Source organism: Vicugna pacos, chromosome 9 (assembly GCF_048564905.1).
Source record: "Vicugna pacos chromosome 9, VicPac4, whole genome shotgun sequence".
Taxonomy (NCBI): domain Eukaryota; kingdom Metazoa; phylum Chordata; class Mammalia; order Artiodactyla; family Camelidae; genus Vicugna; species Vicugna pacos.
Genome location: NC_132995.1, coordinates 54,273,566 through 54,301,331, shown reverse-complemented (window position 1 = coordinate 54,301,331; position 27,766 = coordinate 54,273,566). Strand labels below are relative to the sequence as shown.

At 46.9% G+C, this 27,766-nt stretch overlaps 1 protein-coding gene across 5 annotated transcripts; it reads right to left on the bottom strand.

Moving 5' to 3' along the window:
* Window positions 1-69: 69 nt before the first annotated feature.
* Window positions 70-27,058, bottom strand: LOC140698213 (NBPF family member NBPF4-like). 5 transcript variants are annotated; one of them, XM_072967861.1, is made up of 19 exons: window positions 26,923-27,058; window positions 25,651-25,875; window positions 21,216-21,504; window positions 21,020-21,132; window positions 19,299-19,509; window positions 17,581-17,710; window positions 16,705-16,919; window positions 15,603-15,654; window positions 14,523-14,737; window positions 13,468-13,519; window positions 12,460-12,674; window positions 11,405-11,456; window positions 10,402-10,616; window positions 7,882-7,933; window positions 6,943-7,118; window positions 5,845-5,896; window positions 4,788-4,978; window positions 2,316-2,543; window positions 70-347 (listed from the first exon to the last, which is right to left on the bottom strand). In XM_072967861.1, the coding sequence occupies exons 4-19, from the start codon at window positions 21,038-21,040 to the stop codon at window positions 151-153; spliced, it is 2,274 nt and encodes a 757-aa protein (XP_072823962.1). In that variant the 5' UTR covers window positions 21,041-21,132; window positions 21,216-21,504; window positions 25,651-25,875; window positions 26,923-27,058; the 3' UTR covers window positions 70-150. The 5 variants fall into 5 exon arrangements, with proteins under 5 accessions (XP_072823962.1, XP_072823960.1, XP_072823961.1 ...); XM_072967859.1 differs by lacking the exon at window positions 26,923-27,058 and adding an exon at window positions 26,640-26,706; XM_072967860.1 differs by lacking the exon at window positions 26,923-27,058 and having other exon boundaries at window positions 25,651-25,978.
* Window positions 27,059-27,766: the final 708 nt, after the last annotated feature.

Here is a 27,766-nt window from a genome sequence, read left to right as displayed (position 1 = left end):
AAAACAAGGAAAGACCAGACGCAGGTAGGATCAACTCTTCAGTGAAGGAACAAGGAAGAGAAAAGAGAGTGGAGTCTGAGCTGTAATCTTAGATGAGGAGCAACAGGGAAGACATGCATGGAAGGGCCTAGATGTGATTACCTCTGTCCCCTAAGCTTGAAGGCCAGGGAATCTGCATGCAATTCTCCACTTGCTGCGCAGCACTTTTCTTCGCAGAATCTTCTGTTTCAGGACACTGGAGGCATTGCTGTTGCTAGAGACTTGACACTCATGTTGGCTGGCACTTGAGCCCTCACCCTCCACCTTGGGGGGGTTCTTCATTCCAATGGAAGCATCCAAACCCAGCTCTGAAGATAAAACCACAGAAAACAGGATCCACTGTTATTCATGACCTTACAATGACTTACTCGTCTTCCAAGTGGAACATCAAGTAAGCAAAGTGTCCAGGAACAAGAGAGGCCATCTCAACGTCCCTGCCAGGTGAAGCCAGTGGAGACACCTTGGTAGTTTTCACTTTTGTTGATCGTCCCCAAACTATGTATTTCTGGTAAGATTGCCAAGAGGAAAACATCTTCACATTGCCAAAAGAATATTTGTTAAAGAAAAATAGAATTCATGAAAACAAAAATTTCCCAGTTAGAAAAGACAAAGGCAAGGAAATCAGGGCATTCAGAGGTAATACTGCTGGAAGGGAAGGGATTGTAGAAAGTAAACAAATTCAACGTTGAAACAAAACCTCAACATACAAAGAACTGGGGAAGTCCCAAACGGGAAATCGTTACATATGTGTATCAGTATATGTTTCCCATATATATGTTCATACGCTATATATAATGTTTATACATACTCAAGCTAAATAAGGCATGGAAGATGTTTAAAAAACATACAACAACTCTCACAATTGTGTGTGTGTATAAAGGAAGAAATGGATATTGGAACTGAGATGTGCAATGCATCATTGTAACAGCCTCTGATGAGTTGACTTTGAAAAAGGAAAAAGAAACATATAAGAGGAATAAGAGAGGTAAGGTGGTAACATGAACTATTAGATCTGGGGGATTATGAGAATAAAGGGCATGAAGACTAGGCATTGCAGCAAAATCTGTTGTGATGCCTGGATTCATACTCGGGCCTCCGGGGAAAGTGAGCAGGAGAGAGAGCAACTGAGCCAGTGGGGCTGATTCCTGGCCAGGAATGTAGGAAGGCAAGGTCAAGAAAAAGAGAGACCAGAGGGAAGGGAACACAAAGAAATATCACTAGGGCTAATGGCACTTGTCATGGCCACACATCCCTAACATGCCCTGAGCCCTTCCCATGAGATCTTTGTAAGGTGGTCAGTGGTGCTCCTTCTTCTCTCACCTCCCCTCTCCTCATTTCTCAGATGAGGCCATTGCCTGACAGATGAGCACCAGGCGGGCCCAGTCTCTAATGGAGATACTGAGAGCAGTAGAGGGGAAAGATGAATACGACTGAGATGACATGTACGTGAGGGTTTGAAAGCTCATTTACGAAAATCAGAGAAGAGTGGGATCATGGTAAGAAAACTGAGGACATGACCGTGGAGATGAGTGAAGAGGACAAATTAAATGGAGTATCAGAAAAGAACCTGAGGGGCTCACCTCATCTACAAAGGTGGTTCTTTCTTTTAAATAAAGGGCTAAAAACAGAAAAACAACCGCCATGTGAAACAGCAGACTGAAGTGTACGGTCAGTCTTTACGTTGCTACATAACGTTAGAAACTCACTGTTACTGAGTGCACCTGACAGGGGAAAATTGGCTTGAGGATGGATGATGAGAAGAGAACACTGGCAAACGTGCCTTTCTGAGAAAGCGAGGGAAGACGGGGTCTAGAGAAAGTGTTGACCATCCAAAGTCCCGCATTTCAGCTGAGAGACTGCATTTGCACGCACTGTGTAAGTGTGAAATCTCCAGCAAGATACATGGGTAGAGAACACACAGTCACAGGTGCGCTGACGCAGGTTTTATCGAACCAGGGACTCTGGGAACTATGTTTCTGAACACTGAAAACAACCCTGGAAGGCAGATTTAACTTTCGGGAGGTCAGATAAGGGAAAAAAGAAGTGAATACCTCAGAAGATAAATAAGTTGCTTCAGTTAAAAAACCAGGTGTTTGCAAACCCAGGACCTGGGGCAGAGCCGGCCCTAAATCTGAGGCTCTTGCTCCCTACCCTCTGTTAGGGCACTGAGGATTTCGAGAGGACATGAAAGGAGCATGGCAGAGGCCCCACTGTCTCCTCCACCCCCAGCCCTGGAACGACCAGCTCTTGGACTACAGCTTCCTTTTCTTTCTTACCTTGGAGGGGCGGCCATTGGTCTCCAAACTCAGTGTTGGCTGTGAAGCCCCACACGGTGGAGGAAAGGCCGAGCCTGGCATTGCCGTCACCACAGTCAAACTGCTGGTCCCGCTGCAGCTGCAGGTGATGGGTCACCTGGGAGCTTGTCTGCAGTTGTGCTTGTGAAGCTTGCATCTCTGACCCTTGGAAACTCAAAGGCCCTTGGGGACGGTCCTCCCAGGAGTCACCTGAAAGGAGAGAACAGTTCAGTAGGGCCAATGCAACTTTCCCTTTGTCAGCCCCTCCCATGACACCCATTTCTGCCGTCGCTGCCTATCACGGAGACGACCCAGTCAGCCAGACAACAGAGGCACACGTCATGGACATGAAGGAGATTTCATTTTCACGGCTGTGCCTGGGGACGCTGAGATGGCAGGTGCCAGGCGGCAACACCGCTGAGATCAAAAATCACCCACTTGGGTCCAGAGGGTACTGGAAGGCAGATGAGGTCATGACTATGGGTCTGTTATTAGCGACCTTTCCTTGTAGCCTGGAGACAAGGTTCTGGACAGGCCTCACGGAAGGGAGGACAAAGAATCGTTGATGTCTAAGTAGAATACAGAAGTAACAAGAGAAGTAGGGCCTAAAGGCTTCAAATTCCACTAGAAAAGGGACTTGGGAGACTATAGCACGGGGACCAAGTTATGAGAACTCTTCCCACTTCTAGAGCCTTCTCAACTCCCTTCCCCGTGTGTTTTGACTGGCCTTCCAGCCACCACACGGGGATCCGTCCTGTGGCTACATGTGTCCTGGGTGGGCTGGTGGATATTAGCACCTGTAAGTAGGGTAGCTGAGGTCTGAGTCCCTTACTGGAAGCTACAGAATCAGGATGTCTGGTTCTTCTGGGAGATGATACAGTGCACATTCCTTATATTACACCCCCCTGCAGGGGCACCAGGCACTGCTCCTCATCAAACATGTTTACATTCACCGTGAAATGAATCCGTATTCTCAGAAAGTGGGCTAACCAAAGAGCTCAAGTAGCTCATCCAGTCCAGGTCAGGCTCAGGTGGGCTCATGGCCCACGGGGCCTGCTCCCCATTGCTGTGGGGCTCCCCTCACAGGTCCGCCCTCAAGACCCGCCTGCTCAACAAGGTTTGTTTCAGTGTTTCTTAAACGTGTCTCTCCTGTGTCTGTTACCACGTCGTCTTCCAGAGGGCGCACTCTGTCTGAGTCTCATGGGTGATTGATCCAACGTCCTTCTAACTGCTTCGTCTGATTCTGTCTCTCCACACTATCAGCAGTCTCACCAGTCTAACTCAGCCTGTGGAAACTGGTACTCCCCACTCTCCCTACATGAACTCAAATCCTCACCTTGCCTGGACTGTCCTGCTACGTTCTGGCCCCTCTTTCTTCGGGAACATCACTTCCCAAATCCCCCTTGTTCAACTCCTCCCTGGATGTGAGCTGCCCCTCCTGACCCCAGCCCTGCACCAGGACCTTGTAGAGCTTCCTGGGCTTTTCCTAGAATCACTGCTCTCAGCCTCTTGTGCCCTTCTCATTCCCTCCAGACAGTTTATTCATCATTAATCACTGGATTTCAGGATACTGAACAAGGTTAACTGATAATTCACATTGGTGTGAAGGGTAACATCTCTGAAATTAAAAACTTTATTATGTGAAACAATTTCAAACCCAGTAAAACCATGTTCAAATGCTATTTTGAATCACATTCTAGCATTAATTTTAAATATCACTGCTTCATTTCCTCATTTCGTTTTCTCTCCCTTTTCCCAACAAATGGGTTTTATTAAACTATGCTTTGAAAATTCTTTCCATTTGCGTGGGAAAAGGCAAAATATTTCATCAAACATCACAAGGAATCCCCAACAGTATTAGTTTGGAAAGTAGAGAAAAGCCTCCAAAAATTCTGAAGTTGTCTTTAAAGATCAAGTGTTTGTGCTGTGCCTACAGCATTTCTCCCTGATCAGGGCGGATGGGGCGAAAGAGCAGATCTCCTGTGGCCTCACTGCCAGTATCACAGCTGTACACACTGTTCACAGGCCATGATCAGAAGCCACAAAGAGGAAGGATCCGAGGATAATTGATGTGTCCCATTCATTCACCTCAGCCCATTTGTGTGTGGGATTTTCACCTCTCCTGCCCATTCTGAATCATGGCCTGGCAGTGCTGGGCCACATCCCACACATCTCACTTCCCGTCTCCAGCCTCACTTGATTCCAACAGCCTGCAATGGTGAAGGTGGTCCAGGTGACAGAAGGCATCCTGAGACGTGGGGAAAGGAAAGTTCTCTTACTCACATGATGCCTTCTGCAAATTAGATCCAACAGCCTGATTCAAATCAACAGAAGTCTCAGGGCTTGTTTACAGAAATGACTGACATAATCTATAGAGGTTGTTGACTACAAAGACTAGAGAGGATACCTGGGGAACCATTAGGAGCTGTCTGGCCTGTCCAGGGGAGTACTCACCATCTACAGCAAGCGCTGAGAAGACTCCCTGTTGGTCCCATGGGAATGAGACACCTCTGTAAGGCCTACAGGAGTCTGACAGGTCATGGCCAACTGAACTAGTCAAATAACATTCATCCAGTGAATCCTGTGGGTCTTCATTCTCTTCTCCCACCGGCTGCTCACTAAGGAGCCTTGTGGAGTCAGGCGGACTGATGATTAAACAAAACGGATGAGTGATCACAGGGTCCTAGCTGGGTTTGATGGGAGCGTTAAGGGACTGGTGGCAGAAAACAAATGGAAATTCTCCACAAAGGGAGATATAACAATCGTCCTCCATCTGGGGCCAGAGTGTGCTTACAGTGGGAATAGGAGAGACAGCAGGAGGTGGTCCCAGCACTGACCAGAAAATGAGCTCCGGACGAAGGAGACAGAACTACCCCAGTCCACAACAGTGAGGACACACACACTCAGAAACTGCAAAGGAGGCTTGAAGCCTTGCACGAAGCTGGTTGAAATTGACATACAACAGCTGAGTGAACAAGACTCTGGCAGCATAATCCTGTGTCTCCAATGCCATTTCTCTACTACTGAGATGTGACATGAGTGTCCTTTTTCTAGGTATATTTCTTTTTAGGAAATACTTGTCAGTGTGGTAAGAACAAAGAAGCAGAGGCCGATATGCATCTTACGCTGCTTTGAATGAAAAGAGAGATGAGGGGAGGCCAAGAAATCCTGGAACTAATAAGCAGCCCTGCAGCAACTGAAAGCAGTTACTCTCTTTGAGGGAGATTATCAAAGGGGCTTATAAAAGTACCACCGTCAAAACAGACAGCACTGTTACAGGGACACACTGTGGTTTTCTGAATGGAAGAATGAGGTATCTGCAGCAGTTTCTCATTTCTCTGGATCTGACCTCACCATATGTCAACATTAAATTAAGAGCCATGATTCGTTATTACGCTATAGAACAGAAATGGACACAACATTGTCAACTGACTAGACTCTGATATCAATCAATCAATCAATAATTAATCAGCATAAGGGAAACAAAAAACCCATGATTCTTCAGAATTACCTGGAACGTATGCAGTCTTGTCCTTTCTCTTCCTCAACAACAGTATGATTGTCTATGGATCAATTCAGACAGGGCAAGAAACATTAATCAGATCCCACTATACGTGTTAATACGGAGGTATCCAATACTATCGCAGGGAAAATGTGTCACCAGAAGCACGGGAGGATAATGGAAGAAGAACATCCCAGGAGGCCTCCCGTGGCCTCCCGTGGAGCTGCCTGGGTTTGCTTTCCTGATCACTGGGCGGTCTCTCCTCAGTCAGGTCGATCCTCACCACACTCACGTTTTCCAAGTCTGAGTCAAAAGTGAAATGTATCTTTTCCCCACAGATTCTGAGGAATAGCCCATCTGCATTCTAAAAAGAATACCAGGATATTCAGCCCTTCCCTCACTGTATGCTGGGTGGTTTAGCAGAAGTTATACACTGAAAACAGACTACTGGTTGGAATCTACAAACCCTAGCATGAAAATGAGCTTTCTGCTAAAGAGAAACATCAACCCTCGATGGAGTGGGGAAATGCTGGCTTCAGCTGCACTCCATGGAAACATACATGCAAGGTGATGGTAGAGCTGCTTGTGTCCTGCTGTTCAGGTTGCTGCTCCACTAAGACAGTCAAGTTAGAGGAGACAGACACTGGGGATGACAGCAGTGACCCCAGGGAAACAACAAATCCAGAGATGTAGTTAAGGCTGTCAACATCTTTTGAAATGCATAGAAACTCAAGGGGTATTTTAGGGTATGAACATGAGAAGATTATAAGTAAGAAGAGACATTTGATGGGAATCAGGAAAAAAGGCACCTCAGTACAAAGGCACAGAGGTGAGTGACATTGACACCCTAGCTTTGGGTTCAGTGATCTACTTTGAGGCCCAAAGCATATGGTTGCCCTGGGATGAGGAAGAGAGCACAGCTCCCTGACCCACGTGATGTCTGTGCTTAAAACTCAATTCTGGGACCTAAACCTTCTCAATATATCTCTATAGTGTGTGCCCACAGGGATGCCATAGCTCAGCACCGCCAGAGGTGTGAAGTACAAAAGACACAAAGTCCACCTGGCAGTCCAGTTGGAGGTTTATCATACTGATAAAAGTACTCACTGGTGACATGCCGAGCATAAGACAGTTCCAATCCCTCGAATGAGTAGATGGCAGCGCTCCTAGAAGGCCAGAAGGAGTCTGACAGGTTTCGAAGAACTGAGTAAATCAAATAGGATTCCTCCACTGGGGGCAGTGGGATGTCATCCTCTACCACCTGCGGCAGCTCCGTGCTGAGCCTAGTGGGTAGGGAGACCAAAGATTAACATAATAGCAATCAGAAATCTAGACTCCTTTCTCCTTTCGATGGAATGTTTAATTGAGTGGTGAAGGAAGCCGAAGGCTGACCCAATAAGCAGGATAAAATATCTTTTCTGGTGGGACAGTGTGTGTTTTTTCAGAGGAGCAGGAGACAGAATTGACAGTGGGTGCTCAGGACCCTGGCCAAATAACAAGCTGATGAAGAAAGAGACTGATTCTCTCTATACCGTAGAATCATGACCCATAACATAGGGCCACGTAACATTGCCTTTCACCCTTTCATTTCGATTGCACTCAGTGCTACATGGAGAAAGAAAGTGCATATAGCTTTGGGGGCACCCTAGTGTCCCAGAAATCTCGTGCTACCAAGGCCTCTTTGTAAGATTATTGTGGCAGAATATAATTCTGTTACTGTCTATTTACACTCTTGCTATCAAACACATGCCAACATGTGAACACAAAACAGGCAGAAAGCAGATTTGCATCTCACTCTGTCAATCACACAGGAGAGAAAAAATGAGTGCATGAAAATCAGAGTATCAAAAAGAAAACCAAAGTAAGAAGTTAATTAGAAAAGGAAACCATGTAAGTAGCACAATGAAAGCAGAAAAGATTACAAAAAAGGTAATTTCTGGTTGGCAAAGTGGACCATACAGTTGTATTCAGCACTTCCTGCTGACCCTGGATTAGGGGACTACAGAAGTCACATTTTATCAACAGGGTAAAAATATTCAAAATTACCTGGGGACGATTGGCTCTGCTCCTTTCACACCATCTTGATCATTTTGCTTTTCTGTAAATGAGTTCACAGAACAGTTACATTGGGCAAAACCCACTTCCCTATGATCAATACCATGCAAAACTTAGCACAGCAACATGCACGTATGCAATGTGGTAACGGGGTAGTGTGGGAGAAATATTCCGGGAGGCCCTAGACAGAACCTTAGAAGAAGGCACTTGGTATGCTTCTTGAGCCCCTGGACACGTCTCCTTAATATGACAGGATGTCCCCACACTATGTCCTGAGTCTAGGCAAACAGTAACCACATCCTTTTACCCACAGATCCTGAGGGACTGCCTAGCTATTTCTTAGAAGTTTGCACTAATATTCAGAATTTTTCCATCTGAAATGCTGTCTGTTACTGGGGTAGATACATTCTCCATTGACATTAGACTGATGAGCAGAATCTAAACACAAGTCAACACGGTCTTCAGTGCCCCCAAGAAAGGGTGGCCATTCATTTGGTTGCACGTTCCAGGACCCTGCCTTGCTTCAGAGAAACATACCAAAGATGATAGTGGTGCTTGTGTTCAGGTTTCTGAAGCCTCTGGATAAGATAAGACAAATGGAAGGAGATACTTTTGGGTTGACACAAACAATCAAAGAAGTGACATCTCCAAAGATATAAACTAGACTGCCAACACCCTAGGACAGGTCTAGAAACTCAAGGACACTGCTCAGGAACCAAAATTAGAGCATGAAATGCAAGATAAGAGAGTCATTCAAAATTAGGAGACCAGAAAGTTACTTCCTATGACACAACTGGAGAGCTCTATGGGAGTCTGGTAGGACCACCTTTGGTCTAGTGATTGGCCAGTGAGACAAACATGACTAGGAATTGAGTAATGTTCACTAACTCAGGGAATGTGTTATTTTAAAGGCAATTGTATGGAACAGAATCGAGAGCCCAGAAATAAACCCACAGAATTACAATCATGTCATCTTCTACAACGGAGGCAAGAATATACGATGGAGAAAAGACAGTCCCTTCAGCAAGCAGCGTTGGGAAAACTGGACAGGCACACATATATCAACGACGTGAGGACACTATAAACAAAAATAAAATCAAAATGGCTTAAACACTTAAATACAAGACAAGACACTATAAACCGCTGAGAAGAAATCATAGACAAATTATTCTTGAACATAAATCTTAGCAATGTTTTCCTGGGGCAGTCTACCCAGGCAAATGAGAAAAAGCAAAAATTAACAAATGGGACGTAATTAAACCTAGAAGCTTTTGCACAGCAAAGGGAACCAAAAGAAAAACAAAACAATAACCTACGAAATGGGAGAAAATAGTTGCAAATGATGCAACTGACAACGGTTGACTTTCCAGGGTATACAAACGTCACATACAGCTTAAAAACAACAACAACAGAAACCCAAAAAATCATACCCAACAATGGACACAGGACCTAAAAAGGAATTCTTCAAGGAAGACATGCAAATGGCCAAGAGGTACATGAAAACATGTTGAATACCGCTAATTATCAGACAAATGCAAATCAAAACTGCAATTAAGGATCACCTCACATCAGTCAGAATGGCCTTTATGAAAAAGCTCACAAACCCTAAATGCTGGAAAGGGTGTGGAGAAAAGGGAACCCTCCTACAGTATTGGTGGACATGCAGTTTGGGGCAGCCATTACAGGAAAAGAGGATTGGAGATTCCTCAAAAACTAAAAACACACTTACCATATGATCCAGCAATTCCAATCCTGGGCATACATCCAGAGTGAAGTCTAATTGGAAAAGACACACGCACCCCAATGTTAACAGCAGCACCGTATACGATCGCCAAGACATGGAAACAACCTAAATGACCATCCACAGATACCTGGATAAAGAGTCTGTGGCATATTTGTACAATGGAATACTACTCAGCCGTACAAAAGAATAAAATAGGGCCATTTGCAGCAACATGGATGAATTTAGAGATGCTCGTTCAAGGGAAGTAAGCCACAAAGAGAGAGACAAGGACCACATGATATCACTCATGTACGGAATATAAACGAGAAACAAGAAGACACTAATGAAGTTACCTGCCTAACGGAAATAGACTCCCAGACATACAAAACAAACTTATGGTTGCTGGAGAGAAAGGGGGTGAGAGAAGGGATAAACTGGGAGTTCCAGTTGTGCAAATATTAACTATTATATATAAAGGACGTTAAACAACAAATTTCTTCCGTATAGCACAGGGAATTCTATTCAATATCTTGTAGTAACCTACAATGGAAAAGAATATAAAAATGAATATATGTATGCATATGGACGACTGAAATATCATGCTGTAACCCAGAAACTGACACGTTGTACACTAAACATACTGCAAATAACCAAATGAATAAATAAAGAAACAAATGAAGGCAATAGTAGGGCCTGATTCGAAACATAATGTAAGCTTATAATGTATACATGTCAACAAATTCTCATAGACTAGACAAATCGTGTGGGGTAAAGACAATGCAGACTACCTGGGAGGTCACTTGGAATTTCATCCTCTTTAACATGGGGGCCACCACCGGCTCCCTCCAGGGTAGACATCACTTTCTGTTCATAAAATGCAAATTTTCCATCACTGTGAGTCTCACAGACGTCAGAACCTTCCTGATGAAGGGAAGGAGCCCAAACACCTTCATCCTGGGATTTGTGGAGCACTTCATCCTTCTCAAACTCCTGTAGGTCCGTGCTGTGCCAGGTGGGAAAGGAATGACAGAATATTTAACTAAGACGGTTAGACACCTAATCAGATCACCTGCTATGGAAGGAAAGCATAGGTAGTGGTCACAGAAAGCCAGAGGGAAGGCCCCTTAAAGAGGGAAGTGACTCTCCTATATGTGAGGCAGAGTGTGGCCGCCATGGCGTGGGAGAGGGAGAGAGGAGAGAGCAAGAGGCGCTCCGAGCCCTGGCCACACAACCAGCTGTTGAGGGAGGAAACGGACTCTCCCTGTGTGCTACAGGCATGACTCCCAGAACACACAGAGGACTAAATACTGGGTCCACTTTGCAGATATTGTGTTGAACTATATATGCAGTGCTCAAGTGAATACATCTTTTGAGAAAATATAGAATATAAATCAGCATTCAAGCAAAAATTCCTTACATTTTTATAGAATATGAATGTATTTTCTTCTCTTGCACTCAAATACTTATCCAGATGCTGACACCAAACAGCTACAAAACAGATGTGCATCTCACCCTGCTTTTATCCACAGAGAAGACAGCAGCTGACTACAGGGAACCCCAAGCTTGGCTCGTTGACCTGGCTTAAAGCACTGTACATGACTAAACTTGAGAGAGTCACAAATTTAAACACACACAACTGCCACAATGGAAAGAAACACCATTGCTCAAGTGCACGTTTGGCTGTTGAGTGAATGGATGAGACAGTCATATTCAGCACATTCTCTTTTCCCTGGATCTGACGTCTTCTGGTGTCAACATTCACAGTAACAGCCCAGTATTCTTAAGAATTACCTGGGGGTCATTGGCTCTTGTCCAGCTGCTTCGACACACTCATTCTGATTTTCTGGTAAGAAATTCAGAGACAGAAGGTCACCATAAACAAATCACACATCACACATACCAACTCAGTGAACACAGGTACCACAAGGACATTAATATTCTCAGTGCAACAACAGGAAAATTTTAGGAGAGACATTTCACAACACTTGAGTCTTATCAGAATTGGACAGGAATGATGAAACATGTTTCGCTCAAGTACTCTGGCTGATCTACTTGAGCGTTCTTCCAATACCACAACTTACGACTCTGTCTAGTAAAGAGTGTATTTTTCCAAAGGTCCAAGAAATCAGCTAAGATGTTTTCTTGAGTTTTATTTACAGTATTGGCTAATTCTGTCACATAATGCGGTTGCTGACGCTATGGAGGAATTTCTGCTTGAGACCAGATAAATTTTACAAACCTTGAAATCCATGGGAAAATCTGGTGCTACACAGAAACCATGGGCATTCAAGGCTGGAGAGACTGCCAGAGCCCAGCCTTACTTCATGGAAACATCCGAGCAAGGGACAGGAACACTTGGTTCTTTCCTGGGTTTTAACCAGCTACTTACCTAAGAGAAGCCAACATCAGGAAGATGAAGACTTGCACAGACATCAATGAAGCCAGAGACACCACATGACCTAACATATAGGCGAGGCTACCACTCTGTTTGCTCGGGCAAAGAAAGGCCAGGGACACTGTCCAAAAGGAACAGTTAGATCACTATAGGTTGGAAGACGCACTTCACACAAACGATGTCTGAGAGACACTTCCTCCGGATGTTCTGCCAAGGCAGGGGACACTTTGTCACCGCTGACTTGGGTCCCAGGGCCTGACTTTGGCTCCAGGGTCACAGATGCAAGAATTGGGCCTAGAAAGGGATCGATGCTTCCTGGCTCACATGATGTCTCTCTGCCATAATCCATCCTGTTTCTGGGCTAAAGCAATATGTGCCACTAGGGTCTACCTTCAGAGAAGACTTTCTTCAGACTACACGGTGTGTGGGAGAACAAAAATAGAAAGGCTACCTGGGAGGTCAGTTGGAATTTCACCCTCTGGAACATCGGAGCAATCACCAGCAACATCCGGAGCACGGCCAACTTTCTCTTCATCGAGTGCAAATTTGCCTTCACTGTCTAGCTGGGTGCGGTCAGATCCCTCTTGGAGAAGTGAAGGATTCAAAACACATTCATCCTGGGACTCCAGGAGCACCTCCTCCTTCTCAGGTGCCTCTAGCTCCGCGCTGTGCCAGGTGGGAAAGGGATGACAGAAAATTCAACTACGAGGATCGAACACCAAGCTCTCCTAGCTGGTTTGGAAAGAGGGGCATAGCGAGTGGGCACAGAAAGCCACCCAAAGAGGGAAATTAGTATCCTCCTATATGTCAAGCAGAGTGTGGCCACGATGGGGTGGGAGAGGGAGAGAGCAGCAGGTGCTCCGAACCCTGGCCATGCAACCAGCTGTTGAAGGAGCACTTGGACTCGCCGTGTGTGCTGTTACAGGCATGACTCCCAGGAAACAGAGAGGACTACGACCCTGGCTCCTGCTTTCAGCATACATTGTGTTGAGCTATACATGTGGTGCCCAAGAAAACAGGGCTTTTTTAGGAATTGCACACATCTAACTCCTAACTTGAAGGAGTGTACTCTCAACATTTTGAGATACTTTTGAATCTTTTTGTCTGTTTTCTTCACTTGCAGTCAAATGCTTATCGACATGCTGATGCCAAACAGGCACAAAACACATGTGAATCTCACCCTGCCTTTATCCACACAGGGGAGGACTCCTGACAGCTGAGACCCCCAAGTTTGGCTAGTTCACCTTGGTCAAATCACTGCACATGACTAAATTGGAGAGAGTCACAAATTCAAACACACACATCTAGCACAATGGAAAGAAACAACATTTTTAAAGTGCATATGGGGCTGTTGAGTGAATGGGTCAAAAAGGTATACTCAGCACATTATCTTTTCCCTGCATCTGAGGTCTTCTGGTGTCAAGATTGGCATCAACAGCCCAGAAATCCTCAGAATTACCTGGGGGTCGTTGGCTCTTGTCCAGCTGCTTCGTCACGGTCATTCTGATTGTCTGGGAAGAAATTCAGAGACAGCAGGTCACGATGAACTAATCACACCTCACGCATGCCAACACACTGCACGCAGGTAGCACAAGGACATTAATATTCTCAGTGCAACAACAGAATATTTTAGGAGAGGTATTTCAGGACACTTAAGTCTTAGGAGATTTACACAGGACTTCTGCCAAATGCTTGGGGGACATTCTCTGGCTGATCTGGGTGAGCTTTTTCCCACTATCCCATCTTCTGAGACTGTAGATTTCATAGAATATTTTCCTTCAAGTTCCTAGAAATCAGCTCAGGTGCTTTCTAGAAGACTTTCTATACTATTGCTTCATCCCATCACATAAGGCGGTTGCTGATGCTATGGAGGAATTTGTGCTTGAGACCAGGTGAATTCTACAAACCTTCAAATCCATGAGAAAATCTGCTGCTACACAGAAACCATGGGCATTCAAGGCTGGAGAGACTGCCAGAGCCCAGCCTTACTTCATGGAAACATCCGAGCAAGGTACAGGAACACTGGGTTCTTTTCTGATTTTCAAACATCTACTTAACTAAGAGAAGCCAACAACAGGAAGATGAAGACTTGCACTGACATCAGTGAAACCAGAGACACCACATGACCTAACATATAGGGGAGGCTACCATTCTGTTTGCTAAGGCAGAGAAAGGCTAGGGACAGTGTCCAAAAGAACACTTAGATCACTGTAGGTTGGAAGACACACTTCACACAAACGATGTCTGACAGACACTTTGTGTGAATGTTCCGCGAAAGTGGGGGCAAGTTTGTCACCCCTGACGTGGGTCCCATGGCCTGACTTTGGCTCGAGGGTTTCAGATGTAAGAATTGGGCCTAGAAAGGAATCAAGGCTTCCTGGTTCACATGATGCCTCTCTTTCTTAATCCATCCTGTTCTCCGGGTTAAGCCAGCATGTACCACTAGTGTCTAATTCCATAGAAAACTTTCTTCATTGTAGACAGTGTGTGGGGGAACAAAACTAGAAAGGCTACCTGGGAGGTCAGTTGGAATTTCACCCTCTGGAACACAGGAGCAATCACCAGAAACATCCGGAGCACGGCCGACTTTCTCTTCACCGACTGCAACGTTGCCTTCACTGCCTAGCTGGTTGCAGACAGATCCTTCTTGGAGAAGTGAAGGATTCAGAACACATTCATCCTGGCCGTCCTGGAGCACTTCCTCCTTCTCCAACTCCTGCAGCTCAATGCTGTATCAGGTGGGAAAGGGATGACAGAAAATTCAGCTATGTCCATCGGACACCACGTTGTCATAACTGATTTTGATTGAGGGCATAGGATGTAGTCATGAAAAGGAAAGTTGTCAGTCCTCAGAAAGAGGGAACTAACTATTCTTCTTGATGTCAAGCAGAGTGTGGCTGTCAGGGGGTGGCAGAGGGAGAGACCAGTAGTTGCTCGGTGCACTGGCCACACAGCATGTGATGAGGAATGAGATTCAAACATCCCAGTGTGGTCCTATCACGATCACGAAGCACAAGTGAACCGCCACACCAGGTGTTATTGCCATCTGCCTCTATCATATTCAGTTTAAGATAAGGTAGTCAAGTGATTCTAACTCTCAAGGTATTCTAGGGCCTCAGAGATATTATCCCTTCTATTTAGGAACAGAAAGGCCTCTAAAGCCTTTCTCTTACTGGTGCCACACGAGAACTCCACTTTTTTCTAGGCAGTTTCATTGGTGCTTTATTTTTTGAGTTCCTCCTTTGCTGATTCCATTGCTACCTTCCTTACTAACAAGCACTGAAAACTCTGTAAAAGTACTTATTTATCTCATCTTAGTGTTCATTTAGGAGAGTATCCATAGTCTCTGTGTGCGCAGGAAACCCTAAAGGTGGTACATTCTCTTGGGCCGTAGCTACAAGGGCCACAGAACAGTAGACAACCAAGTGAAAGGGCCACTTCCATGCTGGGTGATTGAAATCAATCAATGCAATCTGCAGGTTTGCGTTTCTCACATCTGCTACATGACACTGTGTTGCCCTCACGTCTTCATCTTTCTTCTACCCTCTCCGTAGCTCACCTACCCATTACCGGTTCCTAAGACTTCATGGTTACCTGGGGGTGAGTGTTTCTTCTTCCAGTTTATATTCCTCATCTTCATCAACTTCTGCGAACAAATTCACAAATATCCAGTCAGCTTTTCCCCAATTCACAGACTGCAATCAGAATGGCTATATATGGCCATGGGAACATAAATATTTTTGTATGAGTCACTGCTGTGCTCAGGTTCCAATGCAATGTCTTTAAATAATTGGCCTGGTCCAGATGTCTGATCCATCGTTCAGTGTGACACCAAACAGCTGGATGACAATCCCGTCCCCTCTACCTGACATGGGGTCGACATTTAAATGGTCTTTGTTCCCTATACCACTGTACAAGTGTCCACCTCCCATCTCAACCTCTACAACACATTCATCTATCCGGCCAAAAAGTTCTCCCTAGACACAGGCTGTACACCCTTTCACGGCTCTCATAGAGATCCTCTGCTTTGTGAAAGAAGAGGAAAACGACCCTGTCCCACATGCCTCCACGTGCACGGATCCTGGGAACTTCACATGCTCTCTGAGTGTTATCAGTGGAAATTCTCTCTATGGAAATTGCGCACTGAGACAAATTTCCCAACACAACTTCAGCAACGTTCAGTGCCCAATCCAACCCTACACAGTGAAGGGCTTCTCTTTTTCTGAACTGATTCATGAAGATTCCCAGATTAATCACTGCAGCACCATCAACAGACCGTTTGATCCATTGTACAGAAGAGGAACTAGACACTGAAATAGGGAAAATCAATCACTCACTCACAGTCAGTAAAGGCAACACTCAGGCTGGAGTCTGGGAACTTTGATGCATAGCGCAGGGCACTTTCCACTCCCACAAGCTACCCCCTGTCACATCCTCCTTCCCGGGCTTTAACCCCGGGGGATGCTCTCTTGCCCCAAAGGCCACCGTCCATCAGGGGGAAGCAGGTCGTTGAAACACTGTGACCTCTGTCTTGTGCATTTCTCCTCCGTCCTCCCACTCAGCCAGTCCTGGTCCTGTCATGCTCCCCAAAATGAAACATGGAAACAGCACACTCCTAGTCGAGGTGAGGAGTCTCTTATGAGCCAGGAAGCTTTGCCTGAGAGGCAAGCACTATCAGAGCCTGTGGCCACGTTACCTGGGCTGAGCTTGCGGGCAAGGCGCTCTGCCAGCCTGCGTCCCTTGGTCAGCTGCTCTTGGAAGCCCTGTCCCTGGTTGTTGTCCAGGTCATCGTGGGTGAGGATGTCCTTCAGCTGCTGGATGAGCAGGACAGAGTCTTCTCTCCCGTCCCGTAATTTCCTCCGTAACTCGGTCAGCTCTCGTGCCTGAGAGCGAATTAGGGTATCGTATTCCCTAAGAAGAGATAGAAGAGACGGTGTTAAAATGCACAGTTGGATGATACGTGGTCAGAGGTTTCAAAGGCAATTCTGTGAGAACATCCCCGAGGAGCCATCAGAGCAGTATTCTGGCACATATGGGGGGAATGTCCTGTGGAAAGAGGAGACAAATGGTATAACAAAGGCTTCCTCTGTATCAGGGATACTCTTCTAAGATTCCGTTACGTCCCAGTCATCTTCTTCTTCTGGCAACAAACCCTAATGTCTTCCTAAGCCTGCTTCATGAAGCTGTCTGTTCAGTGTCTCACGGAGCCATGCCCCTTTGCATGTAAAGATCCATGTAGGGTATGTTGGGCAGTGAGTGTCACAAAGTCATACATGGTGTGGACACGTCCAGCTGGTGACAAGTGGAAAGCACAGGAGAATGAGAGAGTCAAGGAAGGATGACAAGGTGTAGTGATTCAGGAGGGGACTGTGATTCAGAGGTCAGTGAGGTACTGGTTGCACAACGTGGTGAAGGTTCCAAAGGCCACTGACTTGTTCACTGGATTTGAATCTGGTGAATTTCATGTACTGTGATGTCCATTTCTGCACTCCCCTGGCCCAAAGTCGCTCGCGGCCCCACTTCGGACAGGCCTACACTTCCCACCAGCCCCCCTGCACAGAGCCCTCCTTACCTGAACCTCTCATCAGCTAGCACTGGCTTCTCTGCCAGCTTCTCTGCCAGCTTCTCTGCCAACGTCACCACCCGAAACTGCAGCTTCTCCCCCAGCACGGATTCAATGATGTCCTTGCACTCTTCACACTCTGAGGAAACAGAGACGCTGCCTCAGGGGAAAGCTGCACACCCTGCTGTGCTCACTGCCCTCCAGGGAGGAGGCAGGGTCCAGCCCAAGGTCAGAGGTAACCCTGCTACAAGGCTCTAGGCAGGGATTTCCACGTCTCATTCCTCAGCCTCCCGACTGCATGGCATTCCATTAGTCCCCATTTCAGAGCTGAGGAACGAGAAACTCCAAGGCACAGAAAGGAAGTAAAGAAGACAAAGTGGCATTAGCAAAGGTCAGAATTCACATCTCCTGAGACTGACCCTGCATCACGGGCCACTCTACCAAGACTTGCAACCTCAGAGGTGAAACACCGAGCACGGGCATGAAGTGGTGGCTTCCTGTGTGGTTGGGATGGACCCTAGGACTAATGGACTCATGGTTCCCTTGTGCTGGGATTTCAGTAATGAAGAAGTACCTCAAAGGGTAAAGAAAATTCTTCTGGATACACTTGTGTGAAATATGTTGCATAGAACTATAAGGACGTGAAAGACATGAGCCAAAATACTAGGATAATCTGTGTTAGTCCAAGTTGCAATGCTAGGAAGTGTCTTTACAATCTGCCTGCACTGTTGTAAGAGTTTTACAAGAATTTACTATTGTTTGCATCTCAAACATGCAGCAACACTGGATGGACAGAGAGGGTAACTGAGGCACAGAAAGAAATGCAGCATGGATTATGAGCCCAGGAAGCCTGGCCGAGAGTCTCTGATCTTCTCTGCACTAGGAAGGGCCTGCCCCACATACTGCTGTGGGTTTTACTAGGGATGGGGTTCTCCCCCACTTACCCTCATTCTCATTTTGGCCACATGTCTCATGATCCAGCCTTCAAGGTCGCCTGGATTTCCTGCTGACCCACATCACCAAAGTTTCACCAGCACAGCAAGAGACAAACTGGGTGATGCAGATTGTCAGATTTCTCCAGAAAACATCCGGACTCTCAACACAGGGTGTCACATGACCTCCTGGGATTCTGGAAGGAGACCCTCCACCCAGGAAACTCAGCTTCCCTCTCACCAGGGAGCCCCTGTCTGAATGGTATCACTCATCGAGACCACGGTTTCCACGAGGACTTGGCTCATCCTTTAGCTCCTTCAAAGCAGGTGCTATCACTGCTTCCCCCAGTGTGTGCTGTCACCACATGACCTCAGTGTAACTGGCACAGTGCTTTGCCACGGTGACCTCAGGGAAGCTTGCTGAGGGCAGTCATTAGTCCCAGACGTTTAGGCGACAGTGATGCAAGACCAGATACACCTCAGCAAAGATTCCAATGGACAGAGTTTAGCTTGTTGTAGAGAGATCTCACGAGGCATCAAGAACTGGGATTTGAACTCTAGTCGCACACTACAGCTCACTACACACCTGGAACATTTGCTCAACTCTTTGTGCCGCAGTTTTCCCATCCTCAGGGAAATGAGGGTCAAATAGCTACTTCTACCTTTCCTGCCTTGTGCTCAGAATGACATTTATGCTGACAAAGGGGTGCAAGGGAAAGTCTGGAGAGTTTCCGTTTCTGAGAGGGAAGAAAGTGATCATTCCCCACGTTGCTGACCATGACCCTTAGGACTTACTGTATTTCTGCAGCTGGTTGGCCAGGTAGTAGGTAGTAGCTTGGCATACAAGGAATTTCTGGGTGAGATCTCGGAAGTCCTGCTTCTGTTTGGTCAGCTCTAAGTGCAGCTCCTGGTTGATCTCCAACAGTGTAACTTCTGCCCTCGGACCACATAAAGGGCCAAGACATTCTGCCATGGTGACGTGAGGTAGAGGATGTAGAGCTGGGGGCTGGGGAGAAGAAACGCAGCATATGATGGATTAAAAACAAGTGAAGCCACATAAATTTAATCAGGATTGAGGCATGACAACAACGGGAGTACTTAACTTACTGTTGGCAACAACTGGATCACCAGCTCACAACACTTGAGGGTCTCGAACCACACAAACGACGTTCAAGAGCACAGAGCTCAGGGCCCCAGGCACTGCCTGCTGCGCAGACTCTAACAGGAGTGATGGAGCGGGCCCTGGCGTGCCAGGTAACCGCCTGCAGTTGCAATAACAGAACTGGACGGTGGGGGAGGGGCATGGAATCCTGGGGGCCCCTGCCTTCCAGTTGCCTAGGCCACGCCGCTTGGGGTCTCATGAACGTCGCCACCTATGGGGACACTCCTTCTCCAGCCACTCTTGATCGCTTTCTACACTTGTGCTGATACCACCAACCTATCTCTTCCCAAAAGTCATCCAAGCATAGTTCTCGTGTTGTCTCCTGTGTCTATAAAAATATCAAGAGATAAAGTGTTTCCTTGAAAGTCTTATTTTCTTAAAGGCTGTCATAAAGTCACACCACTTTCTCATTAAGTGCTCACACATTTTAAGGCTTTTTCACCGTGAAAGATGGCAGACTTGTAGAATGACACGACATTGTCCTCTGGGTCTTTGCCAGTTTTGTGTAAATCACAAAAACTGTAGGACAAAGAGCAGAATATTGTATCATGTGAATGAATAATTCATTTAAACAGTGTTTTCCGTCCTGACTCAATATTCTGTTCACTGCATCCCTTGTTAGCTCAGATCCTCATCTCACTTGGACAACTTCTTGGCTCCATAAACGTACGTCAGGTTTGACGTGCCAGTCTTCTAAACTCCTCCTCTAGGTGTGGATTGCTCTATTTGCTGTTTTTTGCAATGTCACTAAACACTACATTTTATACTTCTCACATATGAATTGCGTTGTAGTCCCACAAAATCTGTCTCCAAGCTGTCTAAATGATAAAAGCAATTTCTGCTTATGTCATTGAATAGAGACCATCTATTTGGAAAGACTTGTCAGCATGACGCTGCTCTTCTATATTCATCCACTTCACCCACATATCGAACAGAAAGGGATCCAAAGCAGTGTTCGTGCAACTTGCTTTGACAGATCTCTTTGAGTTTTACACGTGCCATTGCCCTGGTCTAGATCTGAAAAATAAAACATGGTAAGTTCAAGGTCATGGGTCAGGGAAGGCTGATGATCCTCAGCATTTGTGTGCCCTTGTGCTCAGGGACATAGAAGATTAGCTTGAGAAGAGAAAGACAGGCAGGCAGGGGAAAGTGATGTTCTAAAGGAAGTCCTCACTTTCTCAGCACCTGGGTCGGGTGACCCTGAGATTTAGGAGACACTCAGAAGCATCAGTCCCTTCAGTTTAGCTGCTGCACTAACCTGACTTGAGGGTGAAATGGGTGTGACCAAGTGCCCCGGAGCATTTGTGTCAAGGTTAAAGACGGAAGACTGCATCAGCCACTTAGGAAAGCTTACCTTCTCCCGACCCCAAGTCATCCTCCAACCACACTGCTTAATGCCATTGGTGTGTGAGACGCAGAAGAGGCTTGAAAGAAATCGATTTTCTGCTGTCTGTGGGGCCGCAAATTCTGTGGGGGAAAAAACAAAATGTGCCAAATTTCCTCACTCTACAATGATGAACCCAAAGGCTCACAAAAGGTACTTGGCTTACTTGAAGTCACAAGTATCTCCACTCCTGCGGGGATGTGCTCTTCTGTCAGTCCTTGACCTTTCTCAAATTGTCAGTGTTGGCGAGAGTCAAAGTAGGCTAGTCACTCTATCAAGTGATTGGCAGCACATGGACTAAATATTCAATGGCCATTTTAATCAAATATGTTGCTAAGTTGTCTTCCAAAATCACATACTGCTCTTGTATACAAATCCATTTGCAACTCCCAAAGCCCAAAGCTAGATTTTCCTGATAAGCTGTGGTCATTGTCATCATCTTCATTCACTTTATCCTGTAAATTAAAGGTCTCTGTATTATTACACAATGTCAGGGGCAGGCACGGGCCTACAGCTTGTTTAAGTGCATGAAGAGATTCCTGTGTCTCTGTGGGCCAGTGGAGTTGAGCAGCACTCTTTCTCCTCCATAAGTTATCTCACATTTTTTCCTACAGAATCCTGATTTTTCTATCCATGCTAACAGTTTTATAAAGAACATACGCACTCTGGATACAGTCTTAGTGATGAAATGCTTCCCATTGTACAAATAACTACAAAATAACTCATCAGCCTGAATCCTGGCTTTCCTCACTGAGCAAGCTGTGGGTCAGACTTTGAAGGTTTTTAATAAGCTGGTACTTACTTCATAAATGATATAGAAAGTTATTTTTCATAGCACCTCAAATACTGCACAAGGACTCTAGGAACGTCAACCGAGTAATGAATTCATTATCAATCACCTCAGTTTAGGATGAATTTGGACAACTAGTTTTGACTGGACAGAATGTACTTTTGAGTGTCCTCACACAGAAGTATCATCCCTCAGTGTGAACAGGGTTGTGATGAACCTGGGGCCCTGGAGTTGAAAAGTAATCCGCTCTATCCTTCCATCACTACGTCATGAATGCTTCGTGGATCACTTGGAGGTTATGGTCATTGTCACCCTTGTGAAACCACCAACCCAGCCAATCCCAGCTATGTTATGGTGACCCATCTCTTGGGAACATCCCTCTTTTTTTCAGGCTCCAACTCCATGGGAAGGATGCAAGTTAGAAGGTGACTCTCTCTTTCCCTGAGTGATCTCTGAGCTCATTCACCTCTTACTGCACTGGCTGCTGGTTCAAGGTCAACAACGTTGTTTGTTTCTCTGTTTTGCCAGATCCCAGGTCTCTTTAAGCTAAGTTTGTGCTGACCAGTCTCCCTTAATAACCTTCTCCCTGAACCTTATCCTCAATCTCTCTCTTCAATAACACATGGGACAATCCTGTCTGACCTCCTAAGGTCACTTATTAAAGGGTTTGATAGAAAGGATCTTGGTTTTTGTTTTTTTTTTTCTTAAGGATAACAGCAAGTTCTGGAGTTCTAAGCCTAGCTATCTGACACACAACATAACCTTTCTTTCTGAGGCTCCCTTTGCAGATGCTCATTTCTGGAAAGCTCGTGTGAATTCACTTAAGCCAAACTCTAGGAACACACTTCTCATTAAACAATATGGGTTTTTAGTTCTTTGTAGCCAGTTAGAGACAATATGATCTAAGGAAAAGGGTATCAGAAGGAGTCTCGTATCAGACTTGGGCTTTGGCTGGAAGATACGAAGGAGGATGGGAGGAAGGAGGGTTTGTTCCATATTGAATACTGTGACTCAGCACAGGCAGGTCTATGACTGAAGTACAGATGTGAAAAACATTGCCTTAAGAGAAGAGGAAGTTTGGGATTTTATCGGTTGCACAGTGACCTTGGTTTGTCTGTGCCTGGACAAAATTATAAGGTAGCCTTCTTTTGCCAGATTACTCAGGTCTTAGAATCATCTTGTCTTGAGTTTAATAGTCTTTCTTGGAGATTGTTTATTTCCAACATAAGAAGAAATCAGTTTGGCCCGTAGTGTCACCTCAGTTGAGGCGTCCATTTATGTACCTAATCATTTATCAGCATTTATGGAGTCCCTGCGGGTAAAGCATGGTGTTAATTCTACTGGGGAGATTCACATTGAGCGGCACATTCCTTTCTGAAGAGGGCTTAAACCTGACTCTTCCCAGGACACTGTGGGTTATCAGCAGGTGAGAACACCAAACTCCAAAAGGCTCAACGTGGGGAAAGGGAGATGATGAGAAGGAACCAAGAGTCTCAGCTCACTGTCCTCCACTCAGTGAAATCCATGGGGCTTCTTGTCCGTCTCCTCTCTCACCTTGCCTGGAAACTCTCTCCAGGTGGCAAACTGGAGCAATTGCAGGGCTCACTTGTTTGTTTTCCATTTCTCAGGGATCACTCACTAACCTTTGTTGCCTCACGCTCATTCTCTTGAAAATTCTTCTTTCCTGTGTCTCACCCAGTGTGTTGTCGTCATTTTCTTTTGTCCTTTCTCTCAGGAAAGTAAATCCAACTTCCCTTACTCTGTATTCACATGGCACCCCTTTTAAAACTCCAAGCTGGAAAATGTCTCTCAAGATTCTGAAATGGCTTTTACACGATAAAGAACACAGCCACAACCAGGGCGAAACTAAGGGAAACTCTTAAAGTTTGCATTTTAAAAGCACCCTACCATTTCCAAGGACAAAACTGTCTGAGTCTATATTAGGGGATGCAGAAGTCCCACAGGCCGCTGCCCAAAGACTGAGGGGATGTTCCTTTGAGGTCTGCGCTAAAAACCAGTTCTCTGTGAGCGGAAAGGCCCCTTTAAAAGCGTGTCAGCCTTGGTTACTTGTAATCCCCAAAAGGTCCCTCACGGAAGGATGATCATGACCACAGACAGGCGAAAGGGAACGTGTGCACTTTCATGGGGTGCCTCTAGGGAAACACTGGTCCAAGGCTGACTTATGTTCCTGCGGGAGCGAGGAAGAGACACCAGATGTTTCAGGTCCCTATGCTGGAAACCAGTCACTGAAGGATGGGCAAAGATTCCCAGACTCTCTTTCGGGAACCTCACTGTATCGTTCCAATAGAGACCCCGGAAAATACTCCACTCACAAAATCTTTCTCCCCTAGTTGGTAGAAAATGTTCTGGTGCCTGACTTGCTACGCCCTGGACACCGTGCTAGATACTACTGCTTGTGAGTTGGGGTTATTGCATGTCCGATATAAAAGACAAAAGTAAAACTGGGGAAAGCTAGGTAGACTATCAGAAACATCTGTCTTCCCTGGGCTGGGAGAGGCAGTCACCTGTCCACATAGGTCTCCCTGAGTTCAAGATCTCAAGTGGTGTTTCTGCAGTAAAGGAGTAAGATGACCAACTCTCTCTTTCCAACAGAAAATGGGGAGTGGAACTAGTCTGAAATAAAGTGTTCCTATTTTGCGGATTAAGACCTTAATCTTCATTCACCTGGAAGGTTGTTAATTCACAGTCTGTCACCTGAAGGAAATGCAGCATTTTTTCCCCAAAGCAACTTAGAAGGGGAGCAGGAAGCTTTGCCCTCTGGGGAAAATGTGTCCCAGAAGTGCCTTCCAAGACTTTACCCCAACTATTAAAGAGAATAAATGGTCTCTTATTCACCATAAATGGCAGTAAAGAGTTCAAACACAGTTCCCCGATACTACAATTTGTGTATTCACGATTGCCAGTTTTGGGGAAATGATAAGTGTCAGCACATTCGAGGTTCAGTGCATAAGCCTCACTTTGGGAAAACTGCCTTCCACTTTGATCATGGTATCCATCTGCCCTTGTCGCAAACGACTGCAAGATATTAATAATAGAAGAAATAGTGTGAGGGAGAACAGAGCATACGAGAGGACTCTGTAATATCTGCTTCATGTATGTGTACACCTAAACCTGTGTAAAAAGCAGTGTCATTGGAGAAAACTCAATGTTCATTGACAGATGACTGGATAAAGAAGTCGTGGTGTGTATATACAATGGAATACGACTCAGCCGTAAGGAAGAATAAAATAATGTCATTTGGAGCAACACAAATGGACCAGGACACTGTCATTTAAAGTGAAGTAAGCTAGAAACAGAAAAAAAAATACCATATGCTATCACTTACATGTGGAATCTAAAAAAACAAAACAAAACCACAAAAGGACTTATTTATAAGTCAGAAACAGATTCACAGACATAGAAAACCAACTTATGGTCACCAGTGGGGGAAAGGGGATGAGAAGGGGTTCATTGGGAATTGAAGATGTGAGGATGCTCACTACTACATATAAAGTAGATAAGCAGCAACCTTCTTCTTCTATACAGCACAGAGAACTACATTCAATATCTTGTGGTAATGCAAAATGAATCGAAACAGTAATATATATATATATATAACTGAAAAAGTACGCCGTACACCAGAAATTGACACAACGCTGTAAACTGAGTACACTTTAATTTAAAAATTAAAAAAAATAAAAAAGCAATGTTGTTCAATGTTTTAAAACGGTAAGCACACAACACCCTGAAATCAAAGTGTTGGTGGCACCCTGTGATGGCTGGTTATGACTGACTGTGGAGATGCACCAACCTGGAGTCTGAGAAGTTGATATCCACGCCCTTTCTTCAGCCTCCATCAGCATGGCAGGTCCTGTGGAATCCACAGGTCCCATCAGGTAGGTCAAGGTGTGGTTGGTTGCTCCAGAAGGTGCAGAGAGACCAGAGGCATCTGGTGAGACCCCGATGGCGAGAATCCATCGCGCTGGGCCGAGCTCCGTCAATACCCAGGACGACTGAGCTTCCACAGCTGCACGCCCTGCGCCCACAGAGCAAAGCTAGTGAGGACAAGAACTGAGAGCTACAGGTCGCTGCCTGAAGCATAAAAGCAGCTCAGGAGGGAGGCTTGGTAGATTGGGACACTGAGAAGCAGGAGAATGAGTGGAAGTAAGACTAGAACGTTCCGTGCTGGGCTTGAAGCACAGGTCTTCCAGTTAGCAGTCGTAGGCTCCTGTTGTGCTCAGAGCAGGATTATAAAATCTTACGCTGTTGCCACGCGGAGCGAACGTGCTCCCCAACCCCTCCCTCCTCGGCTGGAAGCCCATTCAGACCCGCTGGCTCTGGGCACACGGGCTGGCTCTTCACGGGGGCACGCTCGGGGCCTGACACCAGGAAGCGGCACACGACGCCCCATCGCGGGACCCCATGGCCTTGGCCGCCAGGTCCCCGCCACCCTGGAGCCCCCTCAGCTGACGACCCCGCCTCTCGGGCAGACGTCCCCCATGTACCACCTTCCCTGCGCTCACATGGCGCGTTGCACCCTCCCCACAAAGGGAGGCTGGGAAAGGCTTTCCAAAGGGGCCGCTCTTGGAAGCTCTCACACTGGCTGCTGAAGCCCTGAAACGTCAGGAGCATGGAAACGTGTAGAAGCCAGTCGAGCAGTACACGGAGCTCCCCACCCGAGACCGAGCGTCGCCTGTAGTCTCGGGGACGCGAGAGGCCAGGAAGGAGGGACCCGGAAAGCGAAGAGGAGAAAGAAGGGAGAGGGGAAAGAGGCCAGAAGAAACGCTGTCACCTCCTTACCCCCGACCATCCCCCACGGGGCAGACGAGGCCAGGCTCTGGCGGGGCTCCGCCTAGGGGTCTTTAGGCTCCGAACACGACTCCCAGCAGAGGAATGAGGCCCCCGATGGAAGCCGGCCGGGCTTCTACCGTTTCCACCTCCGGTCCAACGGCGGGGCAGTCCCAGGGAGACCCGAGGGCTGCTCTGAGGGTCGCAGAGCTCCCAGGGCGGGGGGAAAAGGACAGCTGAACACAAAAGGTAAGGAACGCTTTTTGCATCTTTTCTTTCCTGGCGGGAATTTTACCTCAGAGCAGAAACCTGAGGTAATCCCGGCACAGCAGGTGGATTTCGGGCAAGGTTTAAAAGCCCTGCCTGTGGATCATCCCCGAGCGGACGTCGTCTCATCCACGAGGTAGAAACCTGCGGGATCGCGCCGACGGAAAGCGAGTGAGGCGCCCCCTGGCGTCGCGGAGGAAGCGAGCGCCGTGCAGGAGGCGCGTTCGGCTCCCGCGGGGCTGATCGCTGCCTGGCTCTCCAGGGGAGCGGCGGGCTCGCCTGCGTTTCCGTGGTGTAATGGTGAGCACTCTGGACTCTGAATCCGGGTGATCCGAGTTCGAGTCTCCTTGCAGCTTTCCCTTTAGACCGCGCCCAGCCGTCTTTTATTCGCAGCCCCACCTCCGTAGCTGCCGGCAAGCGAACTCGCGCCTCAGATACGCGCGGAGTGGACGTGCTGTCCCGCTCCCGCCTCCCACTTTGTGCTGCTCTCGGTCCCCGACGCTCTCGGTCCCAGAAACGAAGCTGTGTGGCCAATGGGCTCCCGCAGCCGCAGTCCCTTGGCTCCCGCCGCCGCGTTCCCCGCGTTTTGCCGCCTCCTGCTCAGGAGCTTGGGTCCCAGAAACGGGCTTCTCTGGGAGGTGGGGTCCAGGCAGCGGGCAGGTGGGGGAACCCAGCCCGGGGCGTCCCCGCTGGACCAGGCCGACTGTGCCCGGAGCCGGACATCGGAAGCCCCGGCCCGGCCGCTAAGGGCGCGGAGACACAGCCAGCGCCACCCCCTCGTCGGGTCACCCTGGGTCTCAGGGTTAAAGGGCAGAGGCCGCGCCCACCGTCCCCCCAACGGAAACCTGCATCGCCAGGGGCTTCACACCTCA